Below are 26,112 nucleotides of genomic sequence, written 5' to 3'. Positions count from 1 at the left end.
ACCAAGAGATGTGTGAAACAGATAATCCAGCCTCACCAACAGCCACAGAATTGAAATGAGATACCTGTTTCCACTTCTGACATTAGGAAAGAAAGAAAAATGGCACTAACGCCATTTTTTTCAAAAATTTGCTACTCTTGAGGTTCTGTCAAAGAATGTGTCGTAGCCTCTAGAAGCATTTTTAAAAAGAGACTTCTCACAAGTGATTGTGCAAAATTGTGAGGTCACTGAATAGGTGTGTATCCTACTAAGGAGGTGGCATTGGAGGAGCTGTTCTCATTCAATTTACTCAGCACCTGTGAAGAGGCTTCACTGTGATTTGCATATACAGGTGTGCAGGTAAAAATCTAAGTTCCACAGGTACTACAATACAATCTACCCCCCCAGGAACCTCATACATTTATCACAGTTTCCTGGTAAATAGTTCTGCTGTTGTTGACAAAATTTTATGCGAAACATTGCATACTCTTCTCTAAATAGTAATTTCCCTACAAGTGGCTGTCTTCAGTTTAGTCATTTAAATTATGTTGATATAAATGATTATGTGTGTGGCAGGGGCTTTTGCATAGGTTTTTGGAACATTACACCTTTTGGACTAACAGTTTCTACCAAAATAGGCAGAAGTGACATTTGCAGCTCCAGCTGTGTAACATTGAGCTTCTAAGGGTATGTGTAATAGACAGTGTATCGGTAGCATTGATACTTTGGTCGACACCAGTAAGCTATGTAATTGCCCAGAAGTGGGCCCTAACACTGGTTTTAGGAGATGCAGCCAAAACCACAAAGCTGGAGGCCTCTCCCTCTGAGCTTGGCCTCCACTTGGTCAAAACAGTCCCCAGTTTGTCCCTACAGGACACAGGCCTGCCTTGTTAGGAAATCAGCAACATTTAGGAGCCCACAATACCTCACATAACTCTGTGTACAGTAACAGAGAATGGAAATAGGGCTGTAAGCACGAACAACCAGTCAAGTTATAAATATAGAATACTCTCTCAATTCCACTTTAGTTAGTCATGGAGGGACAGTGTGAGTTTTATAAACTTATAAGGAATATACAAACAGTTCCAAATTTAAAATAACTTGAAGTAACTTTTAAGTGTGTGAAAAGAATATTTTTTCCACCCTGTCCATTTAAGCGTCTGTGACAGGCAGTATTAAGTGATGGGTGTCTTTAGGTACATGTGCCTGTTGTTCACAGCACTTGGGAAGAGTTGCAAAATAGTCACCCATTCTGCAGTGATTTCTCTCTTGTTCGTGAAAGACTCCTGAAAGAAAAAAAAAAGACCGGGTTCAGTGGCTCATACCTATAATCCCAGCACCTTGGGAGGCCAAGTCAGGTGGATCACAAGGTTAGGAGAGCGAGACCATCCTGACTAACACGGTGAAACCAACCCCGTCTCTACTAAAAATACAAAAAATTAGCTTGGCGTGGTGGTGGGCGTCTATAATCCCAGCTACTTGGGAGGCTGAGGCAGGAGAATTACTTGAACTCTGGAGGTGGAGGTTGCAGTGAGCCTAGATTGTGCCACTGCACTCCAGCCTAAGTGGCAAAGCAAGACTCTGTCTCAAAAAAAAAAAAAAGATGTGGGGGATGTGGGTTGTGAGAGAGACACTGTATGTCCATGCGTGAAGAAACCTGGCCCATGATGACCTCGCCCCAGAACGCCGGAGCAGGGCCATCCAGCCTGGACTCCACAGTGTTCTTCATTGCCTTTGTCCTTGATTTTTCTTTGTTACCATTATAGCTTATCTTTCCCAAATTTATAAATAGGCTTTGAATTTGAGTTTAAAAGAAAGAATTTGGGGATGATTTCAAAGTACACTAGAATATTTTTTTTTTTTTTTTTTTTTTTTTTTTTTTTGAGACGGAGTCTCGCTCTGTCGCCCAGGCTGGAGTGCAGTGGCCAGATCTCCGCTCACTGCAAGCTCCGCCTCCCGAGTTCGCGCAATTCTCCTGCCTCAGCCTCCCGAGCAGCTGGGACTACAGGCGCCCGCCACCTCGCCCGGCTAGTTTTTTTGTATTTTTAGTAGAGACGGGGTTTCACCGTGTTAGCCAGGATGGTCTCGATCTCCTGACCTCGTGAAGAATATTTTTTAAAAGAATATTGTTTTATAAAAATACAGTGATAGTAAAAGAAGTAGAAGGTCAAATTCCACCCCCAGCCCCTTCTTAATATTGGACTTTATTCCTTTGCTTTTCCCTTGCTGCCATCTAAGGAGGCTTTCTGTGATACAGCATCCATTTCCTCTGCCAGGCATTTCTGTAAAGATGAGGCTCATTCCATTATTTTATTCTCCATCATTAGAGCAGGTGTCCTGCTGACCCGGAGCAGAGGGGAGGCACACGGGGGTTGAACATTCCCTGACAGATTGGATGTCTCTCTTTTTTCCTGGTATCAAAGAATGGCACAATTTAGTCAGTTTGATAGAGTTACCAAATCCTTTTTCCTTTCAAATGAATCTAGAATGCAGATAGATTCTGAGATCCAGAAGGGCCTCTCTCCACCAACCTGTGACCAGTGTACCTGTGATTTTATCACTACACATTAATAGAAAGGTTTACAGGGCTAATCTTCCCATGATGTGAATCATGAAAGTCAAAATTTATGAATGAAAATAAAAAGGAAATGAGGTACTGATATGTGCCACACCAGAAATAAATATTGAAAACATTACCTATGCTAAGTAAAAGAAGCCAGTCACAAAAGACACTACCTATTGTCTGATTCCATTCATGTAAAATGTCCAGAATAGGCAAATCTATAGAGACAGAAAATATAATAGTGATTGCCTAGGGAAAGGGGGTGGGAAACATGGCTAATGAATGTTGGGTTTTTCTTTGGGGTGATAAAAATATTAAGATTAATTGTGGTGGTGTTTGTACAACTTTTAAATATACTAGAAACTACCAAATTGTACACTTTAAATGGGTGAGTTATAGGGTATGTGAATTAGATCTCTGTAAAGCTGTTGTAAAAAATGTGTGAAGGAAGGGGGAAAATCATATAACCTATACCATCCCAACAGCCCAGCTAGAGGACTATTCCTGAGCCTCCTTCTCAGCTTTTGTGTTAATTCTTTGCATTGATGGCTTCTCTCTCTTTACCCTTACTAATTAGCTCTCAAAACCTCTATTTAATAATGATGCTATTTATAACTTTCCTCCTTCTGGTTTCTTGCTTGCCCTTTTTGTGGTGTTTGTTTGTTTTTCTTTTTTCTTAATACTCTGCCCAGTGTTGCATGTTGGTTCCGGAGGCTTAAGTGATCCAATGAGCACTGTCAGACGATTATTTCTTTTGCTCATTAATTAAGTGTTCACAGATACATTCAGCAGCCAAACCTTGTGGCATGCCTTCTGTCCCGGGCAGTGAGAATCTACTTGGAACTTGAATATTTCTGTGAGCCTTGATTATATGTACCACCAAGGGGATGGCGTGCGTAGAACTACATTTTTTCTTGTTCTCCACAACAGACTTTGTTCTTTAATTTCACAAGCTTGACAGCCTGTAAGACATCATACTGGTACCACAGACAGTTTTCTCTTGATGCCCATGGGGGATTCGTTCTGGGACCTCCCACAGATACCAAAATCCACAGGTTTATCAGCAAGGGTCACTGCTCAATTGCAACAACTGAAGCAGAAGCTCCTCTCATCAGAGGCAGTTACTGCAGCATGTTCCTTAGGGCAAACATAACCATATATAAATGGCTATACTATCAGGAGACAGAACAACAAGACCCAGAAAGACTCAATGACCCACAGAGCCAGTTCTACCCAAACAAGTCTTACTAATGAGATTAGATAATGAGAGTTTATTTTCTTCATCAATTCATGTAGCTCAGCAAGACTGAAAACTCTGCGTGTACACTTCTGCAGAGAAGGAAAAAAAAAAAAGTCCTCGAGGTCTCCATTTGCTGGAACTCAATGAATAAAGAAGGCCTTAGTGGGTTCATGTTATCTCCTTAGCATCACCTGGATGCCTGACCCTTTTCCAGAGTGTCGTGTTTCCTGGGTTTTGTCCTTCAGACTAAGTGGTACACCTCTTAGTGTGGCGGAGAAAAGGGTGCTGTCTTTTTGGATGCATGCTCAAGTGGAAAAGTAGTGTGAGATGAACTCCCATAGCCCTTCATTGTTTTTTAAAATTATTTATTTATTTATTTATTTATTTATTTATTTTTGAGATGGAGTCTCAATCTGTTGCCCAGGCTGGAGTGCAGTGGTGCGATCTCGGCCCACTGCAACCTCCGCCTGCCAGGTTCAAGCACTTCTCCTGCCTTGGCCTCCCGAGTAGCTGGGACTACAGGTGCGTACCACCACACCTAGCTAATTTTTGTATTTTTAGTAGAGATGGGCTTTAACCATGTTGACCAGGCTGCTCTTGAACTCTTGACGTCAGGTGATCCACCCGCCTCCCAAAGTGCTGGGATTACAGGCATGAGCCACTGTGCCTGGCCACCCCTTTGTTTTAGACAGTAGAGACATGCTGCAACCACATACCACCATAAACACAGTGGGGAAAGAGGCTGCAATCAGCAATCAGGAGGATCTGGGTTCCAAGCCCAGGTTTGCAGTTTTTAACAGCTGTGTGCTCTTGGTTCCACCATTTGGTCATCTACAAATGAGGATAATGATACCGCCCCCTTGTGATCATTATGAGGATTAAGTTAAATGCAGAAATGTATGTGAGATGCTTAATGTATTGCAAGGCACATGGAATATACTTAGTGAATATTAACTGTATATTAATACAGAGTCCTGTATTCAGAATCTCCAGTATAAATTACATTCATATAGTAGAGATTTGAGTAGTTTCTCTGAACAAGAAGACCTAGGAATTTCAGGTGACAGGAACCTCAGAGTGAGCCAGCTATGTTTGATGATAGTTATTCTTAAGATCATACAGAGAAACTGCAAGCAAGCTGCTTTGGGCAAAAAAGAGCATTGTTGTCTTTTCGTTCTGTCATATTCTACACTGTTCAGACTGCTTCTGTACTGTTAGAATAGGTCTGGGGCATGTTGCGTGAGTGGTGACTGAGTAAGGTGTTCAGAGGGAAGCCATGACCATCATCTTGGAATATTGTTTGAAAGTCTGACCTGTACAAAGCAACACCCACTTCCCCTGTGTGTCAGACGCCTGCATGAGGGCTGGGGAGGGTTCAGTACAGGAAAGCACATTTTTAATATGTGTATGGAGGAAGTTGGTCAAGATGGGTGCTATCTGGCAGTGGAGTAGCACTTCCTGGAAAGTAATGAGTTCCCTTAGACTTTGTTTGAAGGGTCACCCAGGTTTTTGTAAAGAAGTGTTTTAGATCAGTATGCAATGGATGACTGTAAATTTCTCTTCAAATCTAAGAATCTATGATTGGATGAAAGGGAGAGAGGACTGCGTAAGTACTTGTTGCTGGTAAACTGGGCCAGGTAACTGGGCTGGTAAACATGGCCCTAGAAGCTGCTTGCCTGTTTTTGCATGTCGTAAAGCAGTCCTGCAACCCAGTGTCACCTCAGAGGGACTGGAATGTAGAAGAGAGTGAACAGGGACAGTGACGAGGGGTGAAAATACGTAACTCCTCGCCCCTTCTGTATACCCTAGTACTTTAGGAAGTTCACCCTTGTCTAGGCTTCTTCCTGTTAGGAAGACAGCAGACTCAAAATCAACCCCTTTCAAAGACTGCAAGATCTCCTTGCACACACTGGACTTGGGAGAAAATGAGAGCTTTCAGGCCTTCTGTCTTAACAGGTTCAGAAAGGTGTGGTCCAGCCCTGTGACTAACCAGCCCTGCCGTGCACACTGAGAGTTCTGTTCGGGTGTACCTTTCTGTGTGCTCCTGGGTGCACCCCCAAAACGCTGGTTCTCTTGAAAACCTTTTTATTTAGGTTCAGACAGACAAACTGTGATATCTTCCATTCTGACCATAAAGTGTTTCTTCTGGGTCTAACTACTGTAGTGGCATATTTTCTCTAGAATGAGGTTGTTTCTTTTTGGCATTGAGAAGAGTGATGTTGCCAATGTGATTTTCTTTTGTGAATGTTTAAGACACAGAGCTTGCCACTTGAGCTTTCTTTTGCCATGCATAGCTGCTTCCACATAATGGCTGCAGCTCCAGACAGAAACCTGTTTGGAAATTGTTTTAAACTCTTCCTGGAATCTCTAGGCAGTGGCTCAGTGGGGTTTTTCTTCAACCATTCCTTAGGATGACCAGAAGCTTGACAGAATCCTCTTGTCTTCATTTTGAGAAAATATTTCTTTACTGTGTGTATGTGCAGCATTTGGTTTTACCTCATGGGTCTAAACATTTTCAACTAAGCTTCCTTTTCCAAACTAGCAGACTTGTTTAGAGAACTTCAAACTAATATGCCGAGGTACAATACGGTGGCTCTCTGAGCCTGAGAAGCCTGTGCTCACCATCACTGTGTTCTTCACTGGGGTGATAGGGGTGGAGAGTAGTATGTGTGAGAGGACAAAAGCGAGGGTTGATTGAAGATTATTTTACGAGGCGAGAGCATGGTGGCACACCTGTCGGCTGAGTGGACTCAGCGCCTGCCCTGGCCAGGCTGTCCTCCTCCTGTGCCAGTCATGGGCTCCCTGAGCCCTTCTGCAGTCATTCGTGGGTGTTGGAAATAAAGATACCCTTTCTGTCGAAAGTGTTTGCTGGGCTGCCTCTGCCTCCCTGGAAAAGCAGCGGGGCACACAGGCTTCCTAAGTAGCCCCTGAGGGAGGGGCTCTTTTTACTGTCACTCTGGTTAGTTTGAAGACCAGACAGAAGGCAGCAAGGACCAACCCTTGGTTGAAAACTCTTTGCCTTTAGGCCCTTGGTAGCGTGTTCACAAGGCTCCAGATAATTCCGCAAATACATTATTATTGTTACCTAGACTTGGGGAGAGAGAAGGGTGAAACATGGGTCTGGGAATTCACAGATGAATATACTGTAATCCACTGGAGCACATTTCTTTTAAAGGAGTAGGGTATTCTAAAGGAGTGAAGACTCTGCTGGGGGTTGCTAGGCCCCTGTGAACGGTGGTAGCCTTGGCCACGGTGTGTGCTGGGATCTGTCCTGGGTCCCCCGGGCATCCTCAGACCTCCCCCACACCCCACCCACAATCCCCTCTCCATCCATCTGCTGACCACACCTCAGGACATTTCCAGCTCAGATTGCGCCTGATTGCATCCATACAAACTGTGCGCTAGGCATTTCCGTTTGGATGTGTACACAAAAACAACACGTCCCAGACTGAGCTAATCTTTCTGTACCCCTCAAAAGAAAAGTTCTGTACCCAGCGGGGCGCGGTAGCTCACTCCTGCAATCCCAGCACTTTGGGAGGCCAAGGCAGACAGATCACGAGGTCAGGAGATTGATACCATCCTGGCTAATACTGTGAAACCCTGTCTCTACTAGAAATACAAAAAACTAGCCAGGTGTGGTGACAGGCGCCTGTAATCCCAGCTACTCGGGAGGCTGAGGCAGGAGAATGGCGAAAATCCGGGAAGTGGAGCTTGCAGTGAGCTGAGATAGCGCCACTGCACTCCAGTCTGGGCGACAGAGCGAGACTCCGTCTCAAAAAAAAAAAAAAAAAAGGTCTGTACCCTTCCAAATGGTCCTGGACATATCTTGAATCTACCCTGCTTTTCCTCATCTGCACTTGATCTGGGCCGCTGTGGCTAAAATGCACATCTGATCATGTGCCTCCTGCTTAAAATAGTCTTTTTCCTCTTAAGAGTAGTCCAAACTCCTATTGCTGGATTAAAAGTCTGTTCCAGGCTCTCCTACCTCGGGGCACACCATCTTTCCTCCCAGTCTCCCCTCCCCTCTGTCCCCAGTGCTTCCATCCTTCAGTCGTGCCGAGATTTTCTTTGTTACCTTTGCTTCTCTTGGCCCACACTCTGTCGGCTCTGCCAACATCCCTATGCACCTGCTAGCTCCTACTCACTTTTCCAGCTTTGGCCTGGAAGTCCCTTCCCCTGGCAAGCAGCCCTAATCTGCCCTTTGCTTGCTACTGGCTCATATTCCCACTGCTTGTCCTCAGGCTGTGAGCCCTGGGAGGGCTGGGCTGAGTCCTGAACCTGCCAGGTTTATAGGGTGTAACCTACCTGAGGCCTGACTGCTAAAATCCAAAGAAGCCTTTCTCATTCCCTCAGCTGAGCTAAGTCCTTTCTGGAGAAGAATGCCCATGGCCTGGGTGGACTTCTGTTCGGGCTGGGGGAGGACCCTGCATGTCAGTTTACTTAGAGCTCCTCGCTTGCCCTCCCCTCCTCTCCCTGTCCTTCTCCTCCCTGTGTTGTCTGATGGTCAGTTCCTCTCCTGGCAAGGCAAGAGAATCATAAAATCTCTTTGGACCATGTGTCTCTCTGATGCACTTTGGAGGTCGAAGCTGACTTTCATGAAGTTAGGAGCAGTTAATACTCCTGCATAAGGGTGCATGCCTGCTAGGGAAAGCCTCCCTGTGTTTATATGGAACAGTGTCCCTTAGGGCAACCCAGAAACAGCTGAGACGGCCCTAAACTCTTCTATATTTTGATTCAGAAGCTTTACCTTATTTGAACATCTACAGAAATAAGTTCTTCCCTCTAGAAATTACCGCGGATAAAATTGTTTGCATTGTAAAATATTGTATGGCCAAGTGACCCCCCCCTTTCATGTTTTGTTCCTTGTGAAGAGGTTGAGTATCTTTTTTTTTTTTTTTTTGGAGATAGAATTTCGCTCTTGTTCCTCAGGCTGGAGTAAAATGGCATGATCTAGCTCTGTCGCCCAGGCTGGAGTGCGGTGGTGCCATCTTGGCTCACTGCAGCCTCTGCCTCCTGGGTTCAAACAGTTCTCCTGCCTCAGCCTCCCAAGTAGCTGGGATTACAGGCACGTGCCACCACACCTGGCTAATTTTTGTATTTTTAGTAAGAGATGGGGTTTCTCTATGTTGGGCAGGCTGGTCTCAACCTCAGGTGATATGCCTGCCTCGGCTTCCCAAAGTGCTGGGATCACAGGCATGAGCCACCATGCCCGGCCTATGGTGTGCTTTTAAAAATGGTTTCTCCAAATTAATGATTATTTAAAAAAAAAAAAAAAACTCTAGCAAGAACAAAAACAAATGGTTTTTTAAAAAACTCTAGAAATAATTTGATACATTCAAGGACTCTGGAGAAGGAGAGAGTTAAAGGCTGATGCGTGTGACTCTTTTTCCTCTCCCCCCAAGGAAAAAAAAAAATGAAGAGAACGAGCTTTTAAATGCAGTGCCTCGTTTTTATGTGATCGCAACCCTGAACCAATCCTTTTAGTGGTAGATGTGGGACATATTGTTAGCTTTTCCAACAGTTTAGATGGGCCTTTGTTTTTATTGTTGGTCACTAAGAATTCCAAGGAATAGAAAGATCTCATGGGCAAAATCAGTTTGCTTTTTTCTCTGTATATTTGTTAGTTTATAGCAGCTTCTGCTTTCCTCCTATTTTTAAAAGCTGAAATGCCTTTAATCGCACTCAGTGTGTTTATTCATAGAAGCCAGAGAAGAGGGTCCATTCCTTTCCCCCATAGCACTGTAATGGAAATTTGGTACTAGATGAAATTCTCAGTTTTGGCGCTCACATGGAACAGCCATCCATCTGCTGGCGAGACACACTGCCCGGGGCTTTTCAAGAAATCCCTTAATGGTCCTGAACACTAATAATATTTATATACATCGAGATGAGACAAAATTTACAGCGGGCTTCTGGAGCTGGCTCCGGGACTCTAATCCCGCACTTGCTCGCATTCTCTTGCTTGCCTCCCAGATTCTTTCAGGTTGTGCTTCAGTGAGGGGAGCATGGTGGCCGTCTCTGGAGCAATGCTTATTTACACAGTTCGTCCTCTAACAAACACATCACCTTTCCTTTTGACCTTCCCCTCTTCTTCCCATCACATTCCATTGCTACTCCCGCATAGAGCATGTGTTTATGCATAGTTTGCATCATTTAACACAAAGGAACCCCTTGATTTGTGATCCCTTTAAGAAGTTGCTCTGTATATAAAGAAAATGATTTTTCCTGGTTGGTTTTACTGAAGTTCCTTCAGAAATAGCTCCCACCACCGAAACAAACCCTACTTCCCCAGCCTGTGTATTGGTTGTGGCACGAACTGACTGACTGGATAATACAATTTCACTCACTCCTTTGGGAGGTTTTGGGGGACCACTGTTCAGATGTGTGGGAAATGCAGAATATGTCTACAAGTACTTTGTCAAGTTTTTTTTTCTTTCTTTCTTTCTCATCCTGGAAAAGCCCGACATTGATATTTAGGTATAATCATTTGCAAGCAAGTGCAGAGGGACATTTTTCTGTTCTTTTCAACATTCTTGAGTTATTACTACTGCATTAATAGCTACTTGATCTTAATGTCTATTACACATCATTTTATGTAATGTTTTCTTTAAATTGTCAGGGAAAGGGATTCTGCAAGTAGATGTTGGTCCCCCCAGTTAGTCTCTGATGATGACGGTAAGATTCTCAATCAGTGTTTCCTTCCTCTAATGACAAAGCATGGTGATGGTGATGTCTGCAGAGCAACCTCCAGGGACTTCAGTGCTCCAAGATGGGTGTATTCTTAATACTGCTGGCACACGCCTGATGAGCAGGAATGTGAGAGTTGTTTCTCTAGCCAGTTTTATTGAACCTCACAGATCTATTATACGATGTGAATTTTGTGGGAATAACATAGGCTGAAAGTCTGTTCTCTTCCAGCCTGGTCCCTCTCTCCTTTCAACCCTACCCTCTCTGATCATCATGCCCCTTGCACTGCTGCCAGGTAACCTTTCTGATACGAAAATCTGGCCATGTTGTTCCCTTGCCTAAAACTCTCCATGGTTTCATATTATCCACAGTTGGGCTAAACCGTTTTGGACAGGCCTTCGGTGCCTCCCTGAGCCGTGGTCCCTGGCCTTCTTCATTAACACCCAGCCCTTGCACCCATAGTGACCCCGTTGCTTTTACAAGCATTTACATGTGATTGCGCCTGCCATGTTCTTTATTCCTCCCTTGCTCATCTTTCCACTTGCAACTCCACAAAACCTTCCCCAGCACCCAGAAGTCCAGGAAACACCAGGCAGCTCCACTCACTACTGTACTTGCTGTGTCGTCCATTCCTTGGGGACAGGATTGGCACTGGTCCTGTGTGCATCTCTCTGGCACACAGGTGCAGCACACATTAAATGGTTGCTAAATGAATAAATGAAGAATAGATGGAATTATATTCTGTTGTTACCAGTTTAAAAACATGAAATTGGGATACCCAATTTCAGTGTATCTTTAGATCTTGGACCTTGACGTGACCTCTGTAATGGACATATTTGAAATTACTAACTGTCTTCAAGTGGGGACTTGATGATAGAGAGAGTGTGTGTGTGTGTGTGTTTACAGCAAATATACTAGGTTTGTAAATTCAAATTTGTGTTATCCTCTTCAAGAAAGTCACCTTGTCAGACAGCATATATATCCCAACATTTTAGGAACTCATAAAATGCATACTTTTATGGTGTGATCAGAGATGGGTAACTCCTTATTACTTGTGGGTTAGATTAGTTTTTGGAAATAGCCTGGAGTCATTGAGAGCCAATCCTTATCAACAAAATGGCATAAACTGACAGGAATGGGTTTCTTCTTTACTTTATAGATAGCTCTGAAGACATGTCCAGTTGGGATTAGTTCAGTTGCATATATGAATAGCAGTCATTGAAACAAGATAAAAGTGTATTTTCTTGCATCTAAAGATGTCTGGAGTAAGCAGTCCAGGGTTAGCCTAGCGACCCCACTCTCGTGAGGTACTAAGTTCCTTTTATTGTGCTTCACCATTCTTGATGTTTCACCTTGTGGTCCAAGGTTGGTACTTGAGCTCCAAGCATTACTACTGCATTCCAGCCATCAAGGAGCAGGATGGCCATGCCCTCTCTGTTCTCAGGAGTCTTCCAGTCAAAAAGTTTGTTTATATCTCGCTGGCCAGAACTTAAGTCATAGGGCCACCTCTAGCTACAAGGAAGACTGGGAGATGTAGTCTGTAACTGGATGGCAATATTCCCAACTAAAAATTACTGAAAACGATAAGAAGAATAAATAATGGAAGGCAACCTGTTGTTTCTGTCAAAGGATGACTTCAAAAGAGAAAGTTGCAAAAGTATTTTAAACTTGACAGTATCACAGCAATTTTCTTCAGAGGTGACACTGTTTATTTGCATGTCCAAGTTCTGATATCTGTTTTCAAGTTCACCTATTTGCAGCGAAATAGGAACTCTTGGAGGCAACTAGTGGGTATATAAACTGGTACAAACTTTCTAGAGGACAGTTTAACCCAACAAGATGAATTCTGGAAATTGGTCCGAACGAAATGTTAAGGGTGCTCATGAAGATTGCTTTGCTGATTGCAATAATAAAAAGTAAAGGAAATATCTTATAGTTGGGAACAGGTGTAACTTACGATACATTCTACAATGGGATGTAGTACTGCTGTTAAATGTTTGTGGAATTCACAACCTTTTGTGCCAAAAAAAAAAAGCTTTCAGAATGGCTTGTCCTTTTTATAGATACTTGTATTTATATGTCCATGTACATACATAAGAAAGAACCAGGGAAGGTCTGCATGAAGATATTAATAAAGGGGTCACTTGTGGGTACATGGACTTACTCGTTCTCTGTATTCTCTTGTTTGTGATCTCTGATTTTTTTCATCATGTATTTTTATTACAAGAAAAAACGAATTCTAGAATCTCCACTCAGTATTGCAGGTCAGAGTCAAAAACATACACATTTAAATAATTTTGTATTGTTTTCCAATTTGAGGATAAAGTAGGAAATGTATAATGCAAACCAGATTTCATATTTTGTTGATTTATACTTAATTTACAAGTAAGACTAACAGCCCACAGAGTGTGATCATGACAGAATTGTTATGGAAATAAATGCCAGCTCATCTATTTGGGATGTACACATGGATCTGTGGTTATTAGACACTGATTTAACTTTAGCACACAAAGAGGCTTAGAGGAAATGGCTTCTAATATCCTGTGGTTCCGTGGGCTCAGAGATACTACTCACCCACCTGTCAGAGGCATTGAAACCAGAGCAACTCCATCTTGAATAGGAGCTAGGTAAAATGGGGCCGAATTCCAGATGGTTAAGGCATTCTAAGTAACAGGATGAGATTAAAGGTCAGCACAAAATACAGGTCATAAAGACCTTGCTGATCTAACAGTTGCGGTAAAGAAGCCGGCCCAAACTCACCAAAACCAAGATGGTGACGAGAGTGACCTGTGGTCGTCCTCACTGCTGCACTCCCACCAGCACCATGAGTGTTTACAGATGCCATAGCAACATCAGGGAGTTACCCTATATGGTCTAAAAAGGGGAGGTATGAATAATCCACCCCTTGTTTAGCATATCATCAAGAAATAACCATAAAAATGGGCAACCGCTCTGTCCTGGTTCTTCTGTTCCTTTACTTTCCTAATCAACTTGCTTTCAGTTTATAGACTCACCCTGAATTATTCTTGAGTAAAATCCAAGAACCCTCTCTTGGGATCTGGGTCAGGACCCCTTTCCTGTAACAAACGAATGTTCTTGGACTTGAGAATGACCCTCAGACATGGTGACTTCTTGGTCATCTTACAGGTTAGGATATCATGGCTTATTTGGGGTAACACCTTTGATATCATTAAGCCAACAGAAATTTTCCTGAAGTCATTTTGAATGCTATCATCTTTACTATAGAGTGTAGTTTAATCATTTTCAAAATAAGCATTTCTACACACTAAGGCTTTAAAAGAGTTTTCAGTAAGGAACATATTTGAAATGCAAAGTGAGCATAGCACAATGCCTTTTAAATTACTAATGAACCATAGGGTTCCTGTAGGGCTTCCACTGGCTCACCCACGCCTGAGGCAACCTTCAAAAGTGGATATTATCTCCCTCATTTTACAGATGGGAAGGGAGAGGATCAGGATCACCGAAGCTAATGGTTTGTCCCAGACCAAACAAGGAGTTCCTAGGACAGGCTGAACTTTAAATATATCTACTCTCTGCAGGTCTAAGTGGCTGGGGAGAGGATTTCGTAGTGTGTTTTTGTATTGTCTCCTCAGTGAGCGATCTGGTGCTGGTGGTAGCAGTGAATGACGCAAAAGGATGCTGGCCAGGCCCAGAGAAGGCGGTGCCACCCCTGCCCCGTCTCACCTCCATCTCTCCTCTGTCTCCACAGTGTGCCCGAGTGCCTGTGGGAAGAGGGCATGCACCGAGAACAACGAGTGCTGCCACCCCGAGTGCCTGGGCAGCTGCAGCGCGCCTGACAACGACACGGCCTGTGTAGCTTGCCGCCACTACTACTACGCCGGTGTCTGCGTGCCTGCCTGCCCGCCCAACACCTACAGGTTTGAGGGCTGGCGCTGTGTGGACCGTGACTTCTGCGCCAACATCCTCAGCGCCGAGAGCAGCGACTCCGAGGGTTTCGTGATCCACGACGGCGAGTGCATGCAGGAGTGCCCCTCAGGCTTCATCCGCAACGGCAGCCAGAGGTCAGTCGTGGCCACACCTGTGGTCACTACCCGCCCCCACTCCACCCGCCACCCTGGCACAGAAAAGTAGACTGTCAGTTGTTTCATCTGGGTGCAGCCCTCAGGAAGTTAACTGAGGTGGGTCAGTTTGAGAGGGCTGGCTTACCTTAAATGTTTGGTGAGATTTTGGGAACAATTGGCATGGCTTACTGGCCCCCCTCACCAGTTTGTTTTATTTTTTAAGTGCATACTGCCTGGCCATTTGAAATTAAGTACTTGCTGGTTTCAATACCCAGAGTTCATGGTCTCTCTGGGTACTTGCCAAGCTGGCATCTAAGACGGGACTATAGTTTTAGATTTTCCTAGTCTAGGTGTTGCTAGCCAGGTGAGGCTTTGGAAGTGCAAGAGAAAAGACAGGCCAAGCCCCCACCACCATCCTTGAGACCAGCAAGCAGACCTAAACATCTTAGTGCAAGAGCTAGCAGCAGCTCAGAGTAAGCAGTAGCTTAAAATAAGCAACATTTTCCCATCAACACTTCCTTCCTCTCATCCCCCTCTACCTTGACCCTCCCACAGTGCTCATCATGTCCTTCATTTTCCTTCCTGAACTTTGAGACTTCACTTGGGAAGCAAAGAATTTCCTTATGGCCGGGCACGTGGCTCACGCCTGTAATCTCAACACTTTGGGAGGCTGAGGTGCATGGATCACCTGAGGTCAGAGTTTGAGACCAGCCTGGCCAACGTGGTGAAACCCTGTCTCTACTAAAAATACAGAAATTAGCCGGGTATGGTGGGACGTGCCTGTAGTCCCAGCTACTCGGGAGGCCGAGGCAGGAGAATTGCTTGAACCTGGGAGGCAGAGGTTGCAGTGAGCCAAGATCACACCACTTCATTCCATCCTGGGCGACAGAGCGAGACTCTGTCTCCAAAAAAAAAAAAAAAAAATGGAGTTTCTTATAACAAATGCCATCCCTTTTGTACATGTCAACTGGACTTCTACAAATTTGTCATTGGTTTATGCTTTTGAAAATAAGATGCTAACATTGTTTAGAAATGCGGTAACTATAACTTTGAAAGCAAAAGAAGATTGGGTTTATGCTTTTGAAAATAAGATGCTAGCATTGTTTAGAAATGTGGGAATTACAATTTTGAAAGCAAAAGAAGATTGGAGATTTGAGGTTGCTGTTCCCTTTCCTGGAGCAGAGTAAAGAACTTTTAGGGGCTCACCCCTGTAATCCCAGCACTTTGGGAGGCCGAGGTAGGCAGAACCCTTGAGCCCATGGGTTCAAGATCAGCCTGGGCAACATGCAAACCCCATCTGTACAAAAGATACAAAAATTAGCTGGGCGTGTTGGCACACACCTGTAGTCTCAGCTACTCGGGAGTTGGAAGTGGGAGGATCACCTGAGCCCTTGAGGTCAAGGCTGAAATAAGCCAAAATCACCTTACTGCATTCCAGCACAGGCAACAGAGACTCTGTCTCAAAAAAAAAAGGACTTTTAGGAAAGTGCTGTTTTAGTGGACAAAATGCCTTCTTCGTGATTAGCACCAGGGGGCCTGTCTTTCTGAGTCTGTCAAAATCTATTCTACAAATATAAAAATATCGGCCAGGTGTGGTGGCTCCCGCCTGTACTCCCAGCACTTTGGGAGGCCGAGGCAGGCGGATCACGAAGTGAGGTCAGGAGATAGAGACCATCCTGGCTAACAGGGTGAAACCCCGTCTCTATTAAAAATACAAAAAATTAGCCAGGCCTGGTGGCGGGTGCCTGTAGTCCCAGCTACTCGGGAGGCTAAGGCAGGAGAATGGCATGAACTCGGGAGGCAAAGCTTGCAGTGAGCCGAGATCGCGCCGCTGTACTCCAGCCTGGGCAACAAAGTGAGACTCCGTCTCAAAAAAAATAAATAAATAAATATCATTTATCATTCGAAAAGTAGATGTTAATTTTAAATATAATTTTTGCTGCAGTTTATTTCTATAAAGTATATCGAGCAAGTGTTTATAAAGGGGTTCTTTTTCTAGTGTATTATTTGGAGATGCAGCTTCTACTGTAGGTTTACCTTCAAATCAAAGATAATACTCATTTTCTTTTATAGTATTAGATGTAGAGCAACTTTCTGCCTCTTATGATTTGTATAACCATTAGGATAGTAACAAGAAGAACAAAATTACTCTGAATACTTTAAAATGATAAATAGGCCAAGGACTTCAGTGAGCTGCAGAGGATACATATTATGTCCAGAATCAGTCTACCGCATTGTACTCACATTTTGTTGGCAGCCTTTGAGTGTAAAAGGGCCTTTACTGGTGCACACCTCGGGCCCAGGGGCAGTGCCTGGAACCAAGTTGAGGCTCAGCCACTATTCAGACATCACCTTGCTCCTTGGGGTGGGGTTAGGGGAGCGGTAGCTTGTCCATGAACTCAGTATGCTATCATCTTTGTTTTGTGAATACATTTTCTGAATGACATTTGGAGGCCTTTGGTCATTCTGCAGCCACCAGAGTTGTGGCAAAGTGGGAATGCTGTCCATTTGACAGTGTTGTTTCTTCCGCTCTAGCACACTCTTCAGAGAATTGAGCCATTATTTCCCCTATTCATTCTTACAGTCCATTCAAAACTATACATCTACCTTTTTGTTTAAAAATAAAACACCATAAAGAATAATAAATTCCCTTCTCTCTGCCTTTGAGGCTTACTTAACAATTACTTTAAAATATTTATTTTTTTATCTTGTTTATACCTTCTCTATACCATAATGGATTTGAGGAAGCTTAATCTATAAACATGTTATCAAAACATTTCTTAGAAAAACATTTTTTAAGTGCCCGATGATTCCTAGACTTTTTACCAAAGACGATTGTTTCCTTTTTTTTTCCCCCTTTTCTTTTCTCTTTGATAGACTGGCTGTGTCGCCCAGGCTGGAGTGCAGTGGCACTATCATAGCTCACTGCAGCCTCAAATTCCTGGGCTCAAGTGATCCTGCTGCCTCAGCCTCCCAAAGTGCTGGGATTACAGATGTGAGCCACTGTACCCAGCTTCAGATTTTTCTATTTGAGTGAAAGATGGAGATAAACTAAACAGACACTTACGTTACAACCCAGCAGTTGTAACCATGGATATTTATCCCAGAGAAATGAAATTTATGTCAACACAAAAACATGTACACCATCGTCCGTAGCAGCTTTATTTGTAATAACCCCAAACTGGAAATCACTCAGATGTCCTATGATAGGTAATTAGTTAAACTGTGGGACATCCGCACCATGGAATATTATTACTCAGCAGTAAAAAGGAACAAACCATTGAAGTACACTGCTTGGATGGATCTCAAGAACGTTATGCTCTGTGAAAAAGCCAACCTCAGAAGATCACGTACTGTATAATTCCATTTATACAACATCCTCAAAATGACAGATTATAGCCGGGCGAGGTGGCTCACGCCTGTGAGCCCAGCACTTTGGGAGGCTGAGGTGGGTGGATAACCTGAGGTCAGGAGTTCGAGACCAGCCTGGCCAACATAGTGAAACCCTGTCTCTACTAAAAATACAAAGTTTGACCAGACACAGTGGCTCATAACCTATCTCAGCACCTTGGGAGGCTGAGGTGGGCAGATTGCTTGAGGTCAGGAGGCCAACTTGGTGAAACCCCATCTCTACTAAAAATACAAAAATTAGCTGGGCGTGGTGACCCGCCTCTGTAATCCCAGCTACTCAGGAGGCTGAGGCAGGAGAATCACTTGAACCCAGAAGGGCTGAGGTTGCAGTGAACCAAGATTGCGCCACTGTACTCCACCCTGGGTGACAGAGTGAGATTCTTGTCTCAAAAAAAAAAATATAGAAGCCAGGCATGGTGGTGCAAACCTGTAGTTTCAGCTACTCCAGAGGCTGAGGCAGGAGAATCACTTGAACCGCCAGGAGGTGGAGGTTATCGTGAGCTGAGATCATGCTACTGCACTCTAGCCTAGGCGACAGAGTGAGACCCTGTCTCAAAAAAAAAAGACAGATTATAGAGATGGAAAACAGATACGTGGTTGCCAGGTTTAGGGACATTGGGGACTAGGTTGAGCAGGGCAGTGAGTATGAACAGGTAGCATCAGGGAGAGCTCTGTGGTGATGGAACAGTTCTGTATCTTGATTGTAGTGATTACACAAATCTACACAAGTGATCAGTGACAGAGCACCATGCGGGCACGTGCGTGCACACACACACACACACACACACACAGTTAATTTCCAGGTTTGATACTGCATTATCATGATGTAAGATGTAGTGACCATTGGAGGAAACTGGATGAAGGCTATGTGGGATCTCTCTGTAACTTTGTAAATCTTTGCAACTTTTTGTGACTCTATAATTATTTTAAAATAAAATGTTTTTTTAAAGGGAGAGTGGGAGTTTATAGGGTATGTAGATAAATTAGAAACAACAGAAGACCAAGTAAAAAAGTGCTGAAGGTAAGCCCCCAACCCAGGCTAGAAATGAGAATGGTGAGTGCAATGGTAGAGGAAGGACTCCCCATCTGTGGGTGAGTCCAGTTCCTGCAGGAGCCTTCTGGAAGCCATGATCCCCATTCTCCCAAACACGCAATAGGAAAATACCAGAGAAGTTTTGTTTACCTATTAGCTTTTAAACAAAACAGAACCCTACATCTTTGTCTTAGATACAAAATAACCTTCATAGATAGGGGGAAGGGACATTAATAAAAAGAGCTATAATTTACACTGTTTTTCTTGAATGTTTTTACTTCATGAAATTTGAGAGATGATTTAAGAACAATAATGTACATGTAATGGCTCCCCAACTTACCATCCTGTTAACACACACGTCGCAAAAGGTCGTATCATTTGTCTTGTTTGGAAATCAATTCAACTTTCTGACCCTTGTTCTATATATAACTATAGATCCCAAAGGTTCAGCTGCTAGGTTAGCGTTTTGTCTGCTATTTCGTAAATAACGGCAGGTAAGCAGGAAAAGTGCCAGTCTTTCTTGTCCCTGACTCTTGGTGGTTTGTGCCATGTTCAGGATAGCATTTGAAATAAGAGCTCATTACAACGTAATGGAAACCCCTTGCTTTTATTGTGTATGCAGCGAAAACAACATTTGGATCAGTTTACAAGTTTCTGCAAAACACTGTCAAGAAATAATTTCAGTTGTGCTTTAGCAAGAAAATAATGGATCTGCGCTGTACCACATGCCTTTTGGCATCCGTCACTGGGCTTCCCTGAGACACTGACTGCAGGAGCTGGACTACTGTTAGGCAGAGACACTACAGTCCCTTTGCTGTCTCTGTCTTCTCTCCTAGCTACTCCTCCAGGTACACAGGCCAGGGTCACAATATCAGAAAGCAGCTCTGTGTTCCTCCAGAGAACCCCCAGAGCTTCCTTTCTGCAACACTATCTCTCCCACATGGAACCAGCTGGCTCATCAGTCAACAGGCTATGATACACAAATGCCTTGAGGATGCATCATGTATTTTGTCTGGAAGCAAGCAACACGCTCTTCCTTTGTAGGCTCTTTCTCCTTTTGGTTGCAATGTGAGTGGCTTATCTTGGGTGGGCTTGGGAATGATATACCATGTGACCACACGAACACTTCAAAACAGTTGCTTTTTCTAATGCATGCTGTAATAACAATAAAAAGCATATCCTTATGACTTTTTTAATGCAAGAAGACAGACTCAATTATCTGTGTTTTTGATTTTTTTTTTTTTCTTCAACAGCATGTACTGCATCCCTTGTGAAGGTCCTTGCCCCAAGGTCTGTGAGGAAGAAAAGAAAACAAAGACCATTGATTCTGTTACTTCTGCTCAGATGCTCCAAGGATGCACCATCTTCAAGGGCAATTTGCTCATTAACATCCGACGGGGGAGTAAGTATTTCATCCCACTGAAAAAATGGCTAGATCTCATGGTTTTCTTTTGTTGATGCTTTTCATGCTCCTGTCCCTGAGTCAACACTAAAATATGGGCTTAGATAAACAACATGGTGTGTAAGCCTCATGCATGACGTCTCTTCTTTGAGTTTCCCTGAAAGATAAAAAACAGATTGAAAGGCAATCTGTTTTTTAGCCATTGGCACATCATTTATTCCTGTAAAGAGGGTCATCGCTCATCTTTTTGTTAGTCACATCTTGCATAGGAGAGGCAAGCCCTGACACATACAAACCCCAGAAGAGACCATTGGATCAGAGGTGTGACTCAGCAGACTCCAGCTGTAGCCAAATCCACACATCTTTCAAGTCTAAAGAGTGATCGTTACTTGAATTTACTGAGAAGACTGAGCAAAGGGAAGTTTAGTGATATCACGTTAAACTTTTATGAAGTCCAAAAGAATGCTAGATTGCCAAATTTACTTGTGAGAGACAAAAGGATACAAGTATGTGTCATTGTGTACGTAAAGTTTCAGTCTCACCTCGGTACAATGACCTATATTTGCAGTAGATGGCATTCCTGGTAAGTTGCTTCTAAGTTGGATTTGTGCAAAGGATTTCCCACTGACTTAGCCTGCGATCTCGTCACTTCTTTGTTTTTTTGTGTGTTTGTTTCTTTGTTTTGTTTTGAGACAGAGTCTCACTGTGTCACCCAGGCTGGAGTGCAATGGCACAATCATAGCTCACTGTAACCTGGAACTCCTGGTCTCAAACAATCCTTCTACTCAGCCTCCCACATTGCTGGGACTACAGGCACACCCTACCATGCCTGGATAATTTTAAAAATCTTTTCACTTGTGATTTTTTCATTGCCAAGGGCTTCTAGTAATGGTGCCTTAAATTCTCTGCTACTGGGACCACTTGTTCAAGGTACTGATAGTTTTATAAGCTAGAATAAATACTGTAAAAAGACTTTCAAGTTGAAAGGAATTTTGGGGGGAAAATCCTTTTATGAAGAATTTTTTTTTTTACAGTTTGAGAGGAAAAATAATGTATTTTGAGAATTTGCTTTTCCTTAATATTTGTTAAATGAATAAACTGTTTTCTTAAGGTTTAGAAAGGACAGAAACAAGTTTTTGCTTATTTCTTCCGACTTTGTTGATATCCCTTGCTGTTGTTCACAATATACCCACTCTCAGTCCTCCATGATGAAGGTAACTCTGTTCCCCACAACTAGGGCTTCCCTGCTCTCATGGTACTTCTGAAGTTTAATTCTTTTGGCTGTGTCTGCATTTTCTCATTTACTTTTAATTTGCTTATCCCTAGAACATACCTTTTGAGTGCCTAAACTTTTTTATCTTCCTCTGAAGATAAAATTTCAATCTGTGAATTAAATCCATGGAGAAGTATCATTTTACGAAGGAATTGGTGCATATTTATGCATGATGATGAAGTGTGTCTTCCGGTTTATGTCCATTGCAGGAAATAGATTGGATTTAGGATGATGGGACATCTCATTATAGGGGAAATTTCCTGATCTTGACTAAGGCATGCTTCCTGCCCCACATTTAAAATTCAGGATCTCTTCCTTAAAACATCAACTGCACACAAGCTCTCATCTTTTCAACTTAAATTTCCCTTTAATTTTTCTTGGAAAGCTGTTAAATTAGATGTAGGGCTTTATCCTTTAGTACCCTTATTTTATTTGTATCAACTCAAAGCAAAATAGAGCCTTTTATTAAATATGTCTTCATAAATTATACACAGTAAAATCCCATTAATTGAACCACACCCAGTTCATTATGGTCTTTATTAAAATTTTAGCGTTAGTTGAACTGAAAATTGGTTTTTATTTACTAGGGGAAAGGGTAGACTAAACAAGATGAAAGGAAACCTGTTGTTTGCATATTATGTTTGTACATCTGTATTAGCAACTATTTTTCCAACTATTTTCTAGTTCCAAAAGCAATACGTAAATATTATAGAAAACTTAGCAATGCAGAAATGAATTTTTAAAAATCCCTCATAGATAGCCGTTGTTAACATTTTGGTATATTTTCTTCTAGTCTTAGTAAAATGGAACCTTTAAATATAGATTCCTGTATCTTAGGAATTAGAAAGGCAGCAAAGGCAGTTCTGAATGAGATGGAGAAAATGTTGTTGATTTAGTCATGCCCTTGTACTGTGGAGGCCATACTGTCTGTTGACAGAGCATATTAAAAGACGTTCCCTACATTTGTCAGCCTTAGCTAATTGCCAGTCTGGTATTTATGATCAGCTTGAGAGCTGCAGTACCCCCAACCTCTTAGAAACTTGCCTTCCCCTGCCTGGGAGGCCTCATTCCAGGAGTGGTTGTTGAGAGTCAAGCCAGGGAAGCGTGCTTTTGTCCGGGAATGGCCAGTCCTGTGCTGGGAGCCTGAGCATCTCAGGGGGCACCTGCCATTGAATTGTTCTCACTTGTGTTTGTAAGAATCCAAGTATGTCACCCTTACACCAAGTGAGCACACAGTGACACGATCCCCTTTCAATGTAGATAACATTGCTTCAGAACTGGAGAACTTCATGGGGCTCATCGAGGTGGTGACGGGCTACGTGAAGATCCGCCATTCCCATGCCTTGGTCTCCTTGTCCTTCCTAAAAAACCTTCGCCTCATCTTAGGAGAGGAGCAGCTAGAAGGGTAAGTGCCCCAAATTTCATGAGCTGATGTTCTCCTATTACAAAATAAGCAGCATACTTGTAAAACTGTTGCTGAGGTAAGAGCCCTCCCTGCCTTGTTAAATAGAAGAAAGGAAGAAGCCGCAGTATTGCCTGTGCTGCTCGAGTAGGTGTTGGGTAGAGTCATGATTCTCCGTTCTTGCTGTTTTGGAAAACAGATGTTTTCCCCCTTACTCGATTTTGCCTCGTCAGTCAAGAGTTGCATGTCTGACTGTGACCAGTGAGACGGCAGAATTGGAGCAGACTTGGTGTTCTTGGGGCTTTTCTGCCAAGACTGACAGCCAGTTGATCTGGAGTGCTCACCTCCCTGTGAAATCATTCGCACAACCCTCATCTGCCTCAGGATGCTGTACTCTACTATGCACAACTACTCCATCTCTTAAGATATTGGAAGTGAGAGCAGCAGAGGAGCATGGGCAGTTCATTTTGTTATAAAGAAATCCAGATTCACAAGATTGTTTTTATTGATTAGTTTACAGGATTTGCACTATTGATAGAATTTTTGCCTTGGCACAGACGTGCTTTGTGATAGGGGTTTTAAAATAATCATGGGCTTTTCACTGGAGGATAAAAGCTGGTGCTTATTGCATGCACAATTGCTTTCCAGCCGTCAGCCTATGTGTACCTTTGCATGTGTACTTTTCTCTTTAAACCCTCCCTTTTAAGTATGACTGTTGCCTGGCTTTAAGCAAATGCTTCAAAATAAAAGGAGTTATCAATTAAGGAGTGAATTCCTTCTAAAGAGAATTTGGGAAAATAATTTAGGAAAAAAAGAGGCGAGAAGGTCATGGGAAAGGTTGTCCTTGCTGATTTATCTGCCCCAACTGGATAAAGTTACTGCATAAGGGTTTCTTTACAGCCTCCCTGTTTTTCTCAGACTAACTCTTGGTCAGTCTTAAATTCTTAAAATTCCATCATCTGATAGAGCTAACGAGAGCGGGCAGCTCTTCATTCCATCCTTGAAAAGCACAGTGTCCTCCCCACTGGGAACACCAATCCTTGAAAAACTTCTTTCTCATTGCAAATCGAAGGAGGCTGCCACTGCGCCCAGCCCCAGACTCCTCAGTCACTTATCTGGCAAGCTGAGGTCCTACCAATTTAAGGTGATGATCATTGTTCATTGTATTAAATTTTAAAATGAATTTTTTATCCGCCTTTTTTTTTTTTCTAAGTAGGTTTGTGTTTCTGGAATCCTGGATATTTGTGAGCTCTTTTTTCTTTAGCAGATTAGTAGCTGTCAGATTTTCCTGTTGCTTAACGATACACCTTTTTTTTTTCCTAGACTAAGCAAATGATAGACATAAAGGTGAATGCTGAGAGGAGAGTTTAATTTCTATTAGGAAATTAACCTTTTCATGGAGTGTTAACTAAGTATTGTGCACTTAAATGTAGCTAGAAATTAAAGCCTGATTTTTATTTGCAAGAATATTTATGATGTCTTTCTCATTATCTGAAACTTGCATAAAACCTGAAGTATCAGCAAAATCTTTTAAGGATACATGCTCAGGTGTTTGCGAGGCTTCCCAGGTAAGCCTGGGCCCCTGGCCTGCTCTTACCATTTTAGATGCAGGGGAGGGCAAGTGGGCCCTGGGTTTTCCCTGCTGCTGCTGCTCCCCAGTAGCCCTGCAGCAACAAGGATGCCGGCTCCAGCCTTTCATTCCTGTGTGCTGCTTCTAAGAGGCTCTCTTTTGAGCTAGGGCTCTTAAGAATCTTTCACCTCTCGATGGGAGCTCTTTTCTCTCACCCTGTCTTCCTGGCACATGACCACAAAGGTATAGCCCGTCCTCACGATGATGAGCTCCCCAAGAGCTCTGTTTGCTTCAGGTGTTGAGACCACTAGCAACACCTCAGCTGTTCATTTCTCCTTAGACTCAGGGACAGAGTCAGGTCTGGCCCCTTCACTGGCTGCCCTCACTTCTTCTGCAAGAAGGGAAGAGTCAGAGCAAGAAAGAGAAGGACAGGATATGATAGACAGATAAACATCAGCAGTGCAAAGCAGAACTCGCACAGTGTTACAAGGGAAAGAGAGAAATGTGCCCTAGGCATGGAGAAGAGCCAGATACCTGAGAAGATCAGACAGGCTTCTGACGAGGTGGCATTTGAGATGGGCCTTGAAGGCGTTCGGGAAAAACTTGAGGAAAGCAGAGGATTGAAGTGAAGAAAGGCAATTCGAGGTAGGGTGGCAGGAGCAAAGGCAACAAGTTGGGGCATCCTGGGGCCTGTTGGGCAACTAACGCTGGAGAGGTGGGTGGTACTAGAGTTACGTAAGATGTTTTGCACCCAGGTATAAAGGGTTATAATTTAGGTAGACCATGGAACATATTCAAGGCTTTTGAATAGAAGAGTGTTAGCAGAGCTGAAATTTTTATTTCGATATGCTTTTGGTTTAAGCCAAGATAACTTTTATCTCAGTGTTTCTCAAACTTTGCTACACATTATGGAATCACTGGGGGTGGGGGCAGGGGTGGGGTTGAGAAATCCTGATGTCCAAGTTGCACCCCCACCCCAATTCAATAGGAGTGTTTGGGATCAGGATCCAGGAATCAGTGCTTGTCTAAAGATCCCTAGGCACTTCAGCAGGGAGCAAAGATTGGAAACCAGTGCTTTATCCCTTCATTTCTTTCCATGTGCATATCACAAAGCACTTTGACGGTTTTTTTCCTAAGTATTTTCCCCTCACACTGCTGCCTAATGTTTTAGAGGTTCATCCATGTTGTTACACGTGTCACACTATTTTCTTAAACTTTTTCTTTTTTCTTTTTTCTTTTTTTTTTGAGATGAAATCTTGCTCTGTTGCCTAGGCTGGAGTGTAGTGGCACTGTCTCGGCTCACTGCACCTCTGCTTCCTGGGTTCAAGCAATTCTCCTGCCTCAGCCTCCTGAGTAGCTGGAATTACTGGCATGCACTACCACGCCTGGCTTATTTTTGTACTTTTAGTAGAGACGGGCTTTCACCATGTTGGTCAGGCTGTTCTCGAACTCCTGACCTTGTGATCCACCCGCCTTGGCCTCCCAAAGTACTGGGATTACAGGCTTGAG

General features: G+C 43.2%; 1 protein-coding gene across 2 annotated transcripts in view; it reads left to right on the top strand.

The window, feature by feature from the left end:
* The window catches only part of IGF1R (insulin like growth factor 1 receptor), a 317,675-nt gene that overhangs the window by 230,246 nt on the left and 61,317 nt on the right, over positions 1–26,112 (top strand). For both annotated transcript variants that reach the window (XM_003901424.5, XM_021940884.2), the window contains exons 3-5: positions 14,200–14,512; positions 20,210–20,358; positions 22,892–23,036. In XM_003901424.5, the coding sequence (XP_003901473.2) occupies positions 14,200–14,512; positions 20,210–20,358; positions 22,892–23,036 (607 nt within the window). The remainder of the gene's footprint in view (positions 1–14,199; positions 14,513–20,209; positions 20,359–22,891; positions 23,037–26,112) is intronic.

Source organism: Papio anubis, chromosome 7 (assembly GCF_008728515.1).
Source record: "Papio anubis isolate 15944 chromosome 7, Panubis1.0, whole genome shotgun sequence".
Taxonomy (NCBI): domain Eukaryota; kingdom Metazoa; phylum Chordata; class Mammalia; order Primates; family Cercopithecidae; genus Papio; species Papio anubis.
The sequence above is the reverse complement of the archived record's forward strand: the minus strand, read 5'-3'. Positions and strand labels throughout refer to the sequence as shown.